General features: G+C 40.8%; 1 protein-coding gene across 8 annotated transcripts in view; it reads right to left on the minus strand.

The window, feature by feature from the left end:
* The window catches only part of kazna (kazrin, periplakin interacting protein a), a 167,018-nt gene that overhangs the window by 33,030 nt on the left and 116,255 nt on the right, over positions 1-17,733 (minus strand). For 7 of the 8 annotated variants that reach the window (XR_007813384.1, XM_018688963.2, XM_018688964.2 and 4 more), the window contains one exon: positions 17,368-17,475. Coding sequence is in view for 7 of the 8 variants with exons in the window: in XM_018688963.2 (XP_018544479.1) it covers positions 17,368-17,475 (108 nt within the window). In the remaining variant the exon portion in view is untranslated. Of the gene's footprint in view, positions 1-6,822; positions 7,082-17,367; positions 17,476-17,733 lie in introns of those variants that run through there. The other variant, XM_018688967.2, reaches the window with a different exon arrangement.

The following is a 17,733-nucleotide window of genomic DNA, read 5'->3' on the forward strand; positions in this document are numbered from 1 at the left end:
AAGGGAGGTGAACAGCCCACATCCTCTTATTTGTTTTGGACTTGGCAACTCAGCCGTGGCCCTGCTTGAATAATTACATTCAAACACATTCTCTCTAAAACCCATTCAGAGATGCCACACTGGGTTAAAAGCTTAACCCCTCACAGCACTCCTTTGAATACACCTAAAATAAATAAATTATTGATTTTAGAGTGCTCATGTTGATATGATTAAAATTTTTTGCCAGGTTTTTTTTTCTCCATCATTCTTTTGTAACCAAATGCACATAAAAGCAAAGACAGACAATGACAAAAATGTCCTTGTAAGCCCCAGTGATGAGCCAAAGTGGACGCTCGGAGGTCAGCAGTGGAGCTCATCAAACACAGCCATGTGAACTTCTACCTCCTGCCAAATTAAAATTCAGAAGATGCTACCTAGGCAAGTAAGTACTTTGTAATTATAACGCCTGTTCATTATCCTTATTAAAGAAAATAATACTTAATAATTATTTTCTATCTATGTAGCAATATTCTTTTTGAGAGCCTTCATGTACAGTGGATGTTTATCTACAACACATCTCAAGCTGGGGTCCTCGGGTTCACTCGCTTCCTGCTTCCTGTTGCCTCTATAGTCTTTGTGACAGAGCAACAGCTACACCTCCTATAAAATCAATGAGAATCACTGGTGTTATTCTATAGAACATGCAAGAGTGCCTTCAGGCTAATGCACCCCCCTCCGACATGGTTCCATTTCCCTGTAATGATTATATCCCAGGAAGCACATGAATTTCATGGATTTATCCACAATCTATGTACAGTGGTAGAAAACTGATGAAGAGAAATTGAAAATTATATGCTCTCACCTGTTTTATACAGAAACACAGTATATTTTAAGAGCTTAAACTGTTAATTTGATGAGCAATTCAAACACAGGTTTACTCAGAATGGGAAAATATTTTTATTCATGTGAAACACTCTGCTACACACACAAATTCAGATAGGTATTTGCACAAATTATGAGTATTTGTACTGAATGCATGATGAGATCTGATTAACGTTACCGTTTGCAGGCATATACACAAACAGCCATTATCTGAGGGCACAGACCACATCGGAAAACAATGTTATACTGAAAAACGTTTCTTTGGATGTTACTTAACCACACTGTCTGGAGATACACCCTCCTTAAAGTACAGTGCACTAAAAATCCTGCATACCTTCCATCATAACATTTTGCAAACCACGCTGCTGTGTTTTAGAAATTTGACATTTTATTGATTACCACTTATTTCTGGATAGTAAAAAAAAACTCTAGTCATGGTCGTAAAACTTGTTTGAGTTGTGTAATTCATCACACGGAGCATCAAGTCTGCTTTAATCATTGTCAAAGTTACCTGCGGGTAATGCAGTGCTGACTTCCCAAATCAATTTACATTTAAACTGCATTACAACACAACACTGACAAATATTAACACAGACCTGATGTTCATGATGAATTGCCCAACTCAAGAAAGTTTCAAGGGTCTGCTGATTAAATTACATATCATATAGCAATGAATGGAGTTACCTGTAAAAAACTATGGAATGTAAAGTATCTCAAGAAGGTCGGCATAAATTATAGAGATCAACTGTAGATGAGGAACTAAATCCTGCAAACACGCATTTTTTTAAAAGTTTGTTGCAACTGGCTGCCTGTGATTTGAGCTATTTAATATTATGCTACACAAAGAGAGGATGATTGTCATGGGTACAAATGAGGTGAGAAAAATCTGCCAAAGAGGCAGCAAAGGCAAAATGCATCATTTTCACATGCAGGTCCTCATACAAATGAAAGTACATGTGCACACTTTTAACATCCGTTCCTGCACGCGTCATTCAGGGCAGATTGCCAAAATATATTTCATACAGCCTTTCATCTTGAATGAGTTGCCGGAGTCATTAATAAAAGTCAGAGTGTGTGTCTGTCTTGCGCGCGCACACATACACACAGACTCATCTTTATGGACCACTGATAGCAAATTCATCAGTGGCTCATGACGGTAGCAACGCCTAAGCTCTGACTGATGAAGGCAGCCCGCAGTGTCTGCTCTGTCTGGGAGTGCTTTGCTCTGGATTAGCTAGTCAATTCTCATGAGCGGAACAATCTCCCCGTGTCGCCTGAGGAGATGACAGGGTCACGCCTGATGAAAACGAGAAAAAAAAAAAGAGGGGAAAAAACACACCTTGCCTTGGGGCACTCCATCATAGAAATCAGACACTAATATTCTGTATTAATGGAGACAATGATGAAGAGAGATTGGTGTTCAGGATAACACATACTGGGATGGATTGCGATTTATTGATTAGCACACCAGTGTGGAGGGCAAGCCCCAAGTCCCTGTGGTCTAAAGCCTCATTTAAACTCATAATTGCTCTCAAGTTGAAAGTTGTAATCTTCAACTGGTGATTATGGAGATTGAAGCCTATATGAGTATCAATTAATCAACTAAGATGCCATTTTCCATGACTAGATGCTCTCACTGAACAAACTACAAACTGAATTCTACAGGATTTGAGGCCGTCACCATTCATTTACATCAAAGGGATTTAAATGACGATGTCACTCACGGCACGACTCCCTCCCCCCTAGTCAGCCAGTGTCGATCAAGTAGTCTCTGCTTTAACATCACAGGATCTGACATCCACATGCTGGCAAGCCTATTTCATGCTTCAGGTCCTTGGAGTAATGGGGGCTGAACTTGTGCAAGAGTGGGGTTACAGCGGAGCTTGACAGCGAGCAAAAAAACTGATCACAGAGAAAGATAGGCAGTAATCTCAGCCGCATTCCACCACAATCTGCGTCTGTTGGCTTAAAACTCTCTTGCCTCTCTGTGGATAGTATCAGCTGCACTGGCCAGAGCTTGCTTCACTGTTCTTCACTCTGAGAGACACAAACATGCAAACAGAACTCACTGTGAGCTGTAACTAAACTAGCTGCAGTAAATTTGCATTTTTTTTTTTTTTTTTGGTGGATTGAGCACGAGAGATTTACAACCATATTCATTTTTGGTGTCCTTTTATATAACTAGCCTTCTCTTTCATTTTCACAGTCTACACTTGTGCCGAATTGACAGTAATCTGTCAAAACAATGCATTTCTTTTAAGGTCTGTCTCCCATCTATGAAGTGAGAACCACAAACAGTGAGATTACTGTCCCTCTGAGGCGGCAGAGAGACGCATAATATGAACAGCTTTTTGAATTTCTTCGTCATGGAGATTAGCAGCAGAGTTTCCATGAAACTGGAGGAGATGCTGCTCAGGTCATGAGGGATGGGTGGCTGGATGGAAGATAAGATGGCTTGGTAGATACAAAGATGGATGGATGGAGTCATTAAAATACAACCAGGGGAATAAGAGACTGCAAAAGACACAAAATGGCAACCCTTTCACAGAAGTGATAATGAAGGTGCAGGCTGGCAACTATCCTCCTCCGTGATCTCCTTATTACCTCTATGCTATTTATCATCCTCCAGTATTTTGTATTAGTAGGCATTCAGCTGGCAAATAAATGCTGCTAGAAAACACAATCAGCCCACTCCAGGATATTGTAATTGCAGAAATGTGCACTATTTGCTTATTTTGGGGGATAACTAATTATGTGCACATTGCTGTCTGAGTTGGTGTGTTAATGAATTGGTGCTTTACTAAGTTGGTTCCTCCAGACAGAAGCTGCTGGTGGAGGTTTTATTCTGGACGGCTTATATCAGTCAGGATGAGAAAGTTAATTGTTTGCATCAGGCCAGGCATTGCTGCCATGGTTGTACTTGATGAGCTGTGGTGGTTATTTTCAGAGAACAGTGTTGTTGTGCATGAGTGGGAGTCAAATTTATGACAAAGCAACAATGTCTGATGCAATAGGAACAATAAACAAGATCTGTTTTAGAGAGAGATTTCTGGGTCTTATGTCAATCCCTGCACAGACTTAAACTTATTCAAATTCAACTTATTCATCTTATTAGGTGCATGGACAGATTAGCTGAGACAGGTAAGCTGAGAGGTGTTTGAATGTGTCCATGCTTATGAGACAGAGCAGGTGTGAACAGGATGTATGTGTGTCTGTGTATCTCCGTGCATATAGTTGAGGAATGACCTTTGGTGCCGAAGGCTAACGATGCTGTTATTTATAGCCAGGGCCAAATGGGAGGGCAGGCACTGTGTCACCATGGATATTTCATCAAACAGCGTATGCAAGTCCACACACAGTCAGTGTACCTGTGTTAGGTAGAGCTCCTACCACTGTGACGAAACGCTGCACTCCTTCAAATCAACCAAACACACACATCGATAAATATACTCTGTTGCCAAAAATAAATACTGTCACCTGGAAAAGTCAAGCCAATGATTTGGCAGACAAATTAGAGTATGGAGGTGCCAAAACAATCCTGGTTGCCACTCGAGATGCTCAATAAGATTCCGGGGGCTGAAATATGTAGCTAATGGTCGTGGAGTTACATTTGTTCCCAGTTTTCAAAATGAGCAGGGCCTCTGCTGACAGCTACAGTAAATAAAGCTGCAAGACCGAAAAAGTCTGTCACCGCAAATGTAAGTTACCTTTTCTATGACTTACAGAGAGCAAGTTCTGTCATCTGTCCATGTATATTTGATGAGGTGAGGAGGAATGGACGGTGCCTGAAAACGGCAGCCAACAGTGAGATGAATTTGATTTGTAACAGTGACAAAATAAGCAGCCAAATTTTGCTGTGGAGTAAATGTGATTAGGCGCTGAGGTGTTCAAACACAGAGATGGGACATAATAGAGGCTCCAATCAGTCTGTCCTCATTGAAATACAAAGTTGCTTCATGCTTTTAGAAAGTAGTGGCAAATCTGACTTAGCATGTCCCATGATTATTACGGCTGCTCTACCATTAACTCTGACTTGTTTCTGACAGGCAGCTGATTATCTTTAACTCGTTCCAAATTGTCTTCTGCGTCTGCCACAATGGGAAGAAACCAGCTAACACCCTGAGGGAGCCGCTTGCTGCGTTCAACTTGCGGCACAGTCAGAAAAAGAAGGCAATTATACAGCCAGGACCAAACTGAGCTGCTCTTGCAATTATGCTGTCAAGCTGAGCCTGCTGGAAACAAACTAGTACGCACACATGCATCCGTGTTCTGACTCACATATATGCACAGATGGATATGTGTACGCATTCAGGTACATATAACAACAGGTGCACACCCACATTCCTCACCTGATCCTCAGTGAGTGTCAGGTCAGTTACCAGCTCTGTGTTGCTGGCTTCTGTTTCACAGCATGGTTCACAGAGGGCATTAATCCACAGGGTTAAGCCCACTCTGACATGATGTCACTCATCTGAAAACACTGCTTTCGCTTTGAGTGGCAGTCTTGAGACATAAAGGAGCAACGTAATCTGAAATGATTTTGGGTGTCGATGCTTGACTGGCAGGCCTGACAGAGCGGAGGAACTGGGGTTTGATGTGGATTTAACACAGAGACGATCACAACCTGTACATTGCTCTGTTATTCTGCTTGGAAATCAACAGTGGCAGGTATGATGCTGCTATGCTTAAAAGCAATAATGGCTGCATGACTAATGCTGTCCAATTTCAGTTTGGAAAGACAGGCCACAAATGACCAAAGTGGTAATCACTGAGGCTGACACAGAAATGTGAGACAGAAGGTGAGTAACTGAGCACAATTGCAAATACATAACCACACCTGAGATGGCTGTAGTAAGTGTTAGGCAAAGATAGCATCCATAGCCTCCAGGTGTTTGTTTCGCTTTGAAAGCACTAATTGTGTCACCACCACACTTCGAGCTTAAGCTTGAAAGATTTACAAAAAGTGCTTGAAAAAACATAGTAACGCAGTTTGACCAGTTTTATACCACATCTCTGTGTTGCTAGCAAATGGAATTTCAGCAAAAAACCTAAGGCAGAATACACACATAACAGCTCACTTGTCATGTGAACTTTTACCTCTCTGTCAGAGCTATTTTTAGTCAAAGGTTGAAGAGGAGGTGGACTACCAGCATACAGATAAAATGCAGGTATTTTGAGGCAAAACAGTGGAGAAAAAAACTATAGCTGTTCTCACAATTGCAACATTTCTTTTCGGCTAAACGGTCTGAAACAAGCCTGGCTGATGCAGCAAAAAATCCTGTGTGTGCACTCAGACTACAAACTGCAGCCAACGACCTCAGACCACTGTGTTTACTAAATAAATAGAACACAATACCTTCTTTACGTAAAACAGTTGTCTGGATCAGTGTATAGATCTTTGTGACTGTGGTCTATACATTGAAGAGTGACAAAACTCCCTGACAAACCAGTAAGAATCATGGTCATATTTTTCAGTCTTTTGACTTTACAGATCAAAGGTTGGATCCCCGGCCATATGTCTGCAGATGTTAGAAAACACAGATCTCTACCAGTTCATTCTCTGCAAGTAATTTGGGAAAAGAGTCCTAGCCCAAACTGACGTTAAGGACAACTGACTGCAGCATAATCAATTAATGGTGCAGTCTCTGCCCCCATGTTCAGACAATAACAACTACTCTGAGGTCAGTGTGGGTTAAAGTCTCCCAACGGCTCAGCACCAAAACAGGTGACTTGACTGGATGACTCACTATCAGACATGACACCTGCCAACACATGAACATGTCGGTCCTCAAGGTAAAAAAACAGACAGATCTTCCCTCCTGGGATCTTTACTCCAGAGAGACAGTGAACATGCCACCTTCACCTGTTTACTGGGAAACCTTTGAAAGCACAGGACAGAAACTCACTTCATACCAACAGTGCAAAGAGCAGCTACTGCACTTGTCGCTTCCACTCACTCACCAGACTTTCCCTGCTCCCCGTCTGACTTCATCCCCTCCTCTGAGGGGAGTTTTCCCGAGGATTCCAGGATCTGTCAGGTGTGTTGCCAGAGACTTTCGGGACAAACACAAGGACAAAATCCAAAAGTCCTCCTTTCTCAAGCGGCTCTCACTAAAATCAGGCTCAGATGACACCAGGAAATACGTCCAAGAGCTGCCGCTGTGTCTTTCCCTCTCTGAGTGTACCTGTTCAAGGAAACTCCCATGTGTTCCATGATGCAGTAGTACAGCCCCTCCCCCTTAACTCAAATGGTTTATGAGGTAAGGAGGGGGAGGAGCTCAGTGGGACTGTCACTATGATTTTCCCACATTACTCAAAAATACACACAGAAGTGCACACACACACACACACACCCACCAATGGGGGGAGGAGCCAAGCCAAGGTGTGGGCTTGCCGGCAGGTGGGTGTCAATTTGTGTGTAGTCTAACACCAGTGGGCTACACAGCAACAGGTCTGCCAGCTGTTGACTTGCCTGAAGGCCTTAGTAACGTAATACCTTTAAAAAACACTTGGAGTATCCTGAGAAGCTTGTGTGCTACTAAAATGACCACAGCAGTGGGAAACACTTACACAAAAACAATTTGTGATGTTTTTTTCTTTTTTTTTCTTTTTTCATTCTTGTTTTACTATCAATAAAACACTTTGAAATCTGTGGTATTTTTTTAAGGCTGTCAGGCCACATTTTTGAGTATCTTCTGTGTATAAACTAAGGGAGTTGTAGAGAGTAAAGCAGGAGCCTAAGCAACACAATAATGGGTAGATTTAGAGCTACAATCATGGGATACACACAGGATATTGTCATCATTTAGTGGATTAAAATACAGCTCCCTTTTAAATTGTAATAAAGTGGACATGTTTACCTTTCATTGTAAAAGCCATCTTTTAAAGCCTTCAATGTTTTAGTTTAATTACATTGTTGTAATTTCTCTGGTTGGCATTGCTGGCAAGCAAACACACTTTCAGTCAACACTTTTCACTATTAGTGGAGATGCAGGTGCGTGCACTTTGTTCACACAATCTGTGTATGTGCATTTCTTTCTACCACCTGCACTGACATGTTGTTTGAGGCAGGCAGGTGAGTGAGGTCAGGCAGAAGAAGCCTGGATTTTAAACAAAAGTGATAAGCCTATGCATTAATTAAGATTGTATTCATCTGCCTGCAAGGACAAAGATAAAACCTCTCAAAATGAGCATAATGATGAATCAGACCATAAATGTAATCCCTATAATTTAAGTGCACATACAGAACTAGTCATTGTATTGAGTTGTAGCTTGAAGTTATTCATACTACAATAGAATAATCATGAATAAAACAGTGTTCTCTGTGGAGCGTTTTGTGTGCCAACCTAAATATTATCAGTGAGTATTTCTATAAATAAAACATATTTTATCATGTAATTAATTCACATTCAAATGGAACAGTTTATGGTTTTAAAAAAATCCCATCTCATAATTTATATTGCTTTTATGTTTACATTCAGTATGTGGGCCACTCAGCTGGTGCACTGCTGCAAAAACAAAATGAGTCCAGCCATAGTGCACTGCAGTAACAGGAGCCCTTGTTGGCCTCCTGGTGGCCTGTGCTGAGTCCAAATTCTCTCAAGCTCCATTAATCAACAAGGCCACTTCAGACACAACCTGATAGAAATATTCTTCTAGAACCAGCCTCCACAACAGTGTGGAAAAACAATGCAGGGTATGAAACAAGAATTTAATTAAATTCTACTAATTAATGAACAATAATTAACTAGTGACCTACACTTAATTACATGGCTCATTTTTGCCTCCATAACTCCCTCACAAAACTGTGGACATAGAGTTTCACTGTTCCTTATCAAACTAATGCAGGTGTCAAAAGAACAGGCATAAAATTCAGTACAATGAGCCAGCAGCTCATAGGTGAGTGTGTTCCCTGTGTACACATACAGAAGTGCTTTTAATGTTTGTTGCTATTATTTCAGAGTCAATCAAAACTTGATTTGCTGCTCTGCAGTGTGACATTTTAGAATCATTCAATGCAGCTACCATCACTCTCTCTGAAAGAGTAAAGCAGCTTAAAAAAATAATCTCTTGTTGTCTATTGTGTCCATGCATAATGAACAACATGTGGAAACTGAATACAGCCCACTCAAAGGGGTGTTGGCCCATGCAGGCCTATGCTCATCTGATACACAGCTGATTAAATGCCAGAGGTACGGGCACAATAAACTACCAGCTATGTGTTTGTGTGGCCAGATGAGACCGTGAGGCTTTGTGTTGTAAACGTGTGTTATCATGAAGTGAAATCATCAACTAAAGGACACAACAGATAGCAGGGAGAGAGCTGTTCGGGTTTTTTTTTTTGTGCTACACAGTTAGGATCCAGTCATTGATTTTTGTTGGACCTTATTTTCCTCTTATAGTCACAAGGCCATTTCATGAAATGGTAACAAATGCCTTTTAATGGCAGTGAAGAGGAATGCTGCAGTAGTTATACTGGCTTTAAAGAACATCATGTGCCTCTGCCTAGTACCCATTGGCTTAAGATTACAAATCCAAGGATGAGAGATGACTCAGCAATTTCCCCATTCTGGATGGAAAGGGCAAAAGAAACTCAGAAAGAGAATTTGAGTTAAAAAAAAAAAAAAACATAATAGTGTCATTTATCATGTGAGGCTGTGGGGTTGTAAAGTTATTTAAAGAATCATGCTGGTAAAATTGTCTGGTGGAGTGCCTGAGAAATGATTGCAGGGCAGCTCCCTAATGGAGGATGACCTGCAAGAAGGTAATTCTATGACAAAGAGGTCACACTAGCAGGATACTTTCATTGCTACTATTCTGGGCTACCAAGCTTCCAACTGTGCAAGAATTAAATAGTTTCATATTTGACAAATACAAGAAATGTACATAGACCACAGTAAGAAAACCATCTGTACTTGCTCAGTAGATGGCACACTACAACATATTAATTACACTGTTCTTGTTCCAGACCTGTTGGGACATGCTAGCCTAGTGTAAGGTAACAAGGAAGTGGTCCAGCTGCAGCTCAGGCTCAGACACTTATGAAGATAAAGAGCTAATCAGCAGGTCTGTTGGGTTTGCTAATTAAAAGAATGTACTTGGCACATGCTGGCTATTTACACTACATTAAGACAACATCAAATCACACTGCAGGAACTGGGGAACAAAAGGAAATTAGCTTTCTGTGACATGTATGGCTTGGAATGCATAATGATACTGTGAAAAACTATTTAGGTTTTTAAAAGCGGTTTAGGTGAAATTGCTGATGCTGATCGAACTCTTTGTGTGGTGCAGCATCCCACGCAAGCACACACATGTTTCTAAGTTGTGGGATGCCTGGAGGTGATGAGCTGAGAGCACTATCCCTTAAATGAAAATCAATGGAAGCAGCAGATCTCTCCTCTCTGCAGTCAGTTTACACAATACCTGCAAAGACGGCAGGCGCACTGAACGCTGCCAAGAAGATGTCAAGCTTTTATTGTTCATGTGAGAAAGAGGTGAGAGTAAAAGAGACAATGAGAAGAAGATTAGAAATTAATTCAACTTTGTGTTGGTGTGTGTGTGTGTGTGTGTGTGTGTGGATGCAGGCGGTCAACTTCTTATCACTGTGGCTTTTTTCCACAGCTTGTGAACAAGGTGGTGTCCATCTTTTTAATGCCTGTCTTGAGCACCACCTAACTACCCTTTGTTGCAACGCACAAAGCATGTGTTAATGGACACCGCTCTCTTCATAAAGTCCTACTATCCTGTTTTCCCCTGTTCCCATGATCTCCCCCCCAACACTGCAGCTTTATTTATTATTACCTGCACCACAAAAAATAATGGAGGGAAATGTCAGTCATGTAGTAGTAATAGCTGTCTGAGTCAAGACACTGTAAAGGGTAAATCATCTCTGAATCACATAGCTACATGACATATCTACTACCAACACCACACTGGTGTGGGTGTGTTGCTACAGGTTCTGGACCAGTAAGAAAATCAGAGGTGGAAAGAAACTTATCCATTTCTTGTACTTTACCTGAAAACATCAATTTTACTTCATATTTGTACTCCACTATATTTCAGAGAGAGATATTGTACTTTTTACTTCACTACATTTTAGAGATATTAGTCCAACATTTCTTTGCAGATTAAGATTTACAGAGGTTATAAACGTATACAGTAGGATCAATCTATAAAATAGGTTGTAAAATATATTCAGATATATATTTGAGATACTATATATAAAACAACCGACACAATGAGAACTTTTGATACTTTAAACACATTAAGTTAAGTGCATTTACAGTTAATGATTTTGAATGCAGAACCTTTATCTGTAATGAAGTGTTTTTTTTTTACTGCAGTACTGTTACTTTTATTTAAGCGAAGGATCTCAGTAGTTCTGCCACCTCTCAAGAAGATGTAATACAAATGGAGTCATACACCCATGAGTTTGAAAGCTTAGCAGGTGTCAAAACACAGCAGAGCAGTTTATCATACTCTGAAAAGTAGATGGACCAGAAATCATTTTATCCTCTGATGTCCTGACAATTATGAGGTAAAGAGTGCAATTTCACCTTTTATTTTTCAAGGAATTTTACTTTGAAAAAAGTAAAAATTTTTACTTTGAAAAAAGTAAAATTCCTTGAAACTTTTACATTTTTCGAGTGCAATTTTTAAGTTTGATTGACTAATGCAGTGTGTTGCCAAATGATACTGCATTGCGTTGGTAAGAGCAGAGACATTTCTTTTTTTCTTGTGCCAGAGCCCTCTGTGAAGGTTCCCCCACTGTGTGGCCTCACTGAAATGAATGAGTGTTCTTTAAAACAGTGCTGTTGGTCCATCTCTAAAAAAAAGTAAAATGTAGAAAAATTACAAAGTCAGCTGACTCCTGTTGCTGCATTTTTAAGTTATGGCATGTCACTGCATACATCACCTAAATGGGGCATACCTGCAGGGGTTTGACAAAGAATGTTGAGGTCCCAGATTTGTTGTGACCTTCAAGAGATTGTCATTTCCTCTCCCATAGCCTCCCTCCCACCCCAGTCTCTTTACTTTTTCACCTCAGGCAAAGCACAAAAATGGGAAGGGTGGGCCAAAGTTAAAATGTCAACTTGAAGTCTTGTGTTTGAAATGAGACCTAAAGGTGTGCAACCTTATACTGTTGCTCTACTGAGTCTAAAAAGTATCTGCCGTGCTACACTTTTATCTTCTCTAAGACCTGCTCACTCATCTGGATTGTCCTGGTCCACACGGCACAACGACGACTGTGGATCCTACATTTATTATTTTCCTCTATTTACTAACTCAGACCAGATCCTTTAGCTCTCTTCTTCTTCATTGGTTAAGTTACTTGCCCCTCTGTTCTCTCACTTTCCAGCCTTCATGCTCAGTAATCAGTGAAAAGGAACCATCAGCCACCAGGTGACACTCAGCTCTCTTCCAGGCCTGCCAGCTCCGATAGCAGCCGTCTCTCTCCGCCATCACCTCCGCTGCCAATTCACCAGTGCCAGACGCCAGCCCAGATTAGCTGCCCGTGGGCCTTTTTAACAGCTATTTGAAGGGCAGGCAGAAGGTATTACAGCCAGTCACTGGTTGTACCAGTTGGCCGGTCTCCTCGTGTCAAGCCTCAGTCCAAGGTGGAATTCAGAAATAGAAAATACACCTCTAGTAGCACCTTGGCGCAGTGCTGCACCAAGGTGTAAATCCAAAACGTAATGAGGTGTGGGTGTTAAGTGAACATTTTGGAATGGTTTTTAAGACTGCAAAACAAACATACACAAAACTCTACAACAGAGCCAAACACAATATATACAATGACAGAATATAGAGAAGTGTTTCATCCAGAGATTTCCATCCAAGTTGCTTCGTACTCACCAGCAAATAAGTAACCACTAGAGGTCGGGGTCAGATGAAGCCAACACAGCTACTTTATTGGCAATAAGCAGCCATGACAACCTTGGCAAAACCCAGCGGCCACAGATACAGTTCTCACTCCAGGTATACGAGAACAGAATTTGTCATATCAGTGATCTGAGCATAACACCCAGTGGGATATACTGCATAAGCCTTCTCCAGCTCTTCAAAATACATGTACTGGATGAGCAAACACCCTCTGCTATCACTTTAAGAGTGAAAGCTGGTCCACATTTCATACCCAGGATCAAACTGACATGGATACAAACCCGGAGAGACCTCCTACTACATAACACCTTAACCATTGTGGCAGAGGCAGTGTCCATCAGTAAATTATTGGGGTTAGGTTGGATTATGCAGATCAATAAGAGCATGTTTAAATTTTTGGTTTCAGTGGGAAATGTTTACACTAAAAATTGTCATGCATGAAAAATATATTCACAGAGTTTTTTTGTTTTTTTTTTGAAGAAAGCACATAAATACATATTTATTACTTTGGGTATATGAGCTCACTCATGTGCTTCAAAATACATTTGGTATGACTTGCTGAGCAGATTGAAGACTTGCTGAGCTATCAAATAAAGGTCACTGAATGCACATTTGCTGTTTCTGGCCCATTTGCTAAAGGAAACGCTGTGTGCTAACAGCAAGAATTTCAGCCAGTCTGAGACCTGGCAATTTTGTATGCATTGATATTACACATTACACACATTCAGCCTTGCAACGGGCACACTGCTTAGCAACCATTGCTGCAATGAATGAATAAAAACAAGTGCTAGACTGACATTTGCTCATACATTATTTTTAGACCTGCATTTGTAGTATGACAGGTGATGGAGTACTGTATATGAAAAAGCCATAACTGATTAATTGAACAGCACAGCTCCAGATCTAAATTTAGACTATAATGTTGAATATGGCAAGAATATGGCACTTTGTAAGGCTAATTATATGTATATAAACCAAGGTGGTGTAACCTGCCACTGAAAGGATTTTAAGGGAATAAGAGAGGAGAAGAAAACATTTGAAAAAGGGCTCAGTGAAGGAACAGAGGATAATAGAAGTTTGTGTCCCTGGGAATTTGTCTGATGTGGTGCAATGAAGTGTTGCGCACACACACGCACACACACACACTTGCATGAACCTGTGCATGATTTTTTGGGGCAAATAATATTTCCTTTGATGACTGCTCAAATAAAAGCCTCCCTGAAATGTAACTTTTTGACTTTATGACCTTTGAGTCCTACTTGCCTGCAGTCCCCCTTTAATGAAGCAGTTAAGAAAGTGGCAAAGACTGCAGATAATCAGACCGCTCCCTTTGTCAATTTTAACCTCTCAGTAGCCTTTAATGGAAAGACCAGAGGACAGAGGCAAACTCCCATTGCATGCCTATCATGATTACGTCAACTGAGATAGGTGTGTATTGTCTTTCTCTTCCTATTCTTCTCTTTGGTCATATGAATGGCCTGATTGGATTTTGTCAATAATGCAGGATTTTGATCACCAAGTGACCATGACCACTGTGAGTCATATTAAAAAAAAAAAGGCAACTTAAACCACTACGCCTGAGCATTTCTGAGTAGCAATTTCTGATGTGTGTAAATTACAGTGGAGAAGCCTGGATATTGTTGCTGGAGGCAATTTAAGTGCCACTCTCCCAATGGCTGCAAGAGGGCTTTGGTGGGGGCAGGTGTTTTGGAAAGTGTCAGCAAGAGAAAAATGGAAGTGCTCAGCAGAGACCACTCCACACATGCACCCACACATACACCTTCACAATCTTTATTGTTCTTTTGTTCATGTCTGTCTCTTTCTATACTCCCCCTTCTCTGTATGATTTTTTTTTCTCATTAATCAGAATACATACGCAGGCAGCACTGTGTCCTTATGCAATCTTTCACCTTCTCCTCCTCCTCATGGTGCACTTCGCCTCATTTTTCCCCCCTGCTCCTCCCCCTCCTTCTCCGTTTCTCCTCTCCACCTAAGCCTATTTTTTTCTGGACGCCCTGTTTGACTTTTTTGCGCTGACCTTCCTATTTAAGCCGGCCCACACGCCAAGCTTCACCCAGCTGGTGACATCATTGCCAGTTAATGTGCAGAAGCAGCACCTGTCTCCCTAATGATACACTGCTCACTGCTTACGTTTGTTTCCCCTCTCCTTCCCTGTCTCTCAGTCTCTCTCTTACTGCAGACCTCAGATGAATTTTGCTGATAACACAGCCCCTCAGTCCCCTGTTCTCATTCTGATGAAACTTGTGGTGATATACATGGCCTTGGCCACTGCAGAGGTTGTTGGTGTGTGTGTGCATGTATACATGTTTTTCCTGAGTCTGCACATTTGTAGCACCCATGAAATGACTACAGACCACAAGTATCAGCTGGTTCATGGTGAGAGTATGTACATGTCCACATGCAAAAGGGTTCATTTGAAAATGCGCATGTGTCTGTCCTTACATCTAACCCACTCAAGTACTTTATCTGCTCTCTTGATTTTCAAATGAGTCCCAAAAATTACAAATGTACACAAACCTTTCAGCAAAAACGCAAAGCCCTAATGAGCAGTGGTGAGAGGAGTCCTGTGAGCTAGTCTACCAAATCACCATATAGGCTGTTTGCTGTTACACTCTAATATGAACCAGGGAGGGAGTGTCTCCTGAAAAAGCATCCATATGGTAACAGGTATACTGGACCTTTGTGGTCATGGTAACGTGCGGTTAAGTTAATGGTTTTGATCATGATTTGGATTAACATAATACATATATTAGCAAATGTATTTGTTTAGGTTCCATCACTGCAGATCAGTACCACATACAGTATAATGACAAGTTTGTACTGACAGAACATAGTAACCATGGTAACCAACACAGTTTTTCAAACAGTGTCTACTTGTGAGCTCTCTCAGTATCATCAAAACATCGACAAACACAAACAGGAGAGAGGAGAGAACTGGCGGCCAAACAGATCCTTATGCAGACACTCTAATGAGAAAAGGGCCCCTGGGGGCTGCATAGGTGACACTAGAGATCCATACTGAAGCTGGCAGCCTTACAGGATCCACAATCCAAGAGACGCCTCTGTACTGGTGCCATCATCAGCTACTTTGATCCTCTCTACGAGACTCCAAGCCCTTGAAAGAAGCTTTTGTCATGAAAGAGCTGGAACATGGAAACAGACTACAGATAAACTTCTATAAGTGTGTTTGTCTGGAGAGCTGATGACATTAACGTGAGACCCATTTGACCACCCAGTCAGAAAAGAGTCTGGGAATACTTTAAAGTTTATCTGCCAGTTTTTGGGATGGTTCATGGTGATGCAAGTGACTGAACATTTACACCAGAATTATAAACAGGGTTGACTATAATTTTACCGGAGGATTGGAAGACATGAATTCATTAAATTTAAAACCAATAACAATCCAAATTGTCCTCACAAAAACCATAAGAATGTCTCCTTATCAATGAGTACAAAGGTAACTACTGACTCAGCGAACTGAAACACTTTCCTGGTTGAGTAAATCTATTTATAATTCACAAAGTCTGCAGGATGTTTACATACAGGATTAACTTTAAATTAACCCCATTGGATATGTATGTATAACAGCACTGTATTGAGGTTTTTTTTTTCAAATTACAAAATGTACCTTTAAACTTTAAATAAATTGTGATTTAGTAAATAAGTCCAAATTGGTTAAAGATTAAATTAAATGTAAATACATTTTCAGCAAAATGTAAAAAACCTATAACTGCAATCATAATATTATATTTTCTTTTATATGTTATATTTACAGTATCCACACTTAACTACCATATTAAGTTGTTACATTTTCAGCCAGGACATTTATTTACTTATTGGATTATTGCTGTACATACAACAGTGAGAGTTAAATTTCTGTCCTGCTGGTCAGGCATGCAACACAAATCCAAACCACAAGAATCCAAATTGCACATGAACATAAACAAGAAGTGGTCAATACAGAAGCAACTGGACTTGCTTGAGGTTCTCGATGACGCTTCACCTCAAGAAAGTCCAGCTGCCTTCATACAGAACTTAGAAATACCATGAACTGGATGACTGAGAATCTTCACAAATGAGGTGGTCAATTATTGCAGTGTTCCTTGTTCAATACTGATGTGCACACAGACTAAATTAAGAGGCAGCCTTTGTTACAGTCTGATTAACTGTCTGTGATGTTTTTCAAAAACAGGGCTCACGGAGTTCATTAGCAGCCAGGGACAACCTGGACCGATGGCAACAGTCCTTGTTAACTAGAATAACGAATAATGGAGGCTCATTGTTCCAACAACAGGCGTAAGCAGCAAATGCTGAAATGGAAGAAGAATACTGAAGACTGCAGAAGTGCTACTATTAGTTACTCTTCCTCTCACCAAATTCAGAAATCTTTGTGTACCATCTGAAACTCAAGGTCATGTGGATTTACTCAGGGCAAAATTCATTTGCAGGCACAAATTCAGAAGCAAGTGCATAAATACTTGGCTGTGTGTCTATCAACCCTCCTGTACCACAACATCTGCCAGAACTTCTGCCTTGGCAGCAATGCAGTAGAAAAACCTGCTTTTAAGTCAACCAGCTTTGGTCAAACTTGGGTCTTACCCTTGTCCAGGGAGGCGTCTGGAGAGTTGAAGTCCATGAGACTGCTGATTTCGGTCTTGTAGCTGAGGTCAGCGGCCGGTGGCTTCTGCCTCGCATGGGGAGAGGGATCTGGGGGAAGAACAAATAACAAACGGAGTTAACTCGAGCTAAAGTATGAAGGGATTTATAAAGATAACAAACAGATACTGAAATTCATCAGTGACCCTGGAAAGAGATTTGAGCTCAAGCATGTGTGGCAAAATCATGTGAGAGTGCTGAATAATTTCAAAGAAATGCAAAGAAAGGAATCTTTGACTTTGTCAAATAGATCTCTCACTGATTACTATTACCTTGAAGCATGCAGAATGGACTTAAAATTGCATCTGG

The sequence above is a fragment of the Lates calcarifer genome, linkage group LG6 (genome assembly GCF_001640805.2).
Source record: "Lates calcarifer isolate ASB-BC8 linkage group LG6, TLL_Latcal_v3, whole genome shotgun sequence".
Taxonomy (NCBI): domain Eukaryota; kingdom Metazoa; phylum Chordata; class Actinopteri; family Centropomidae; genus Lates; species Lates calcarifer.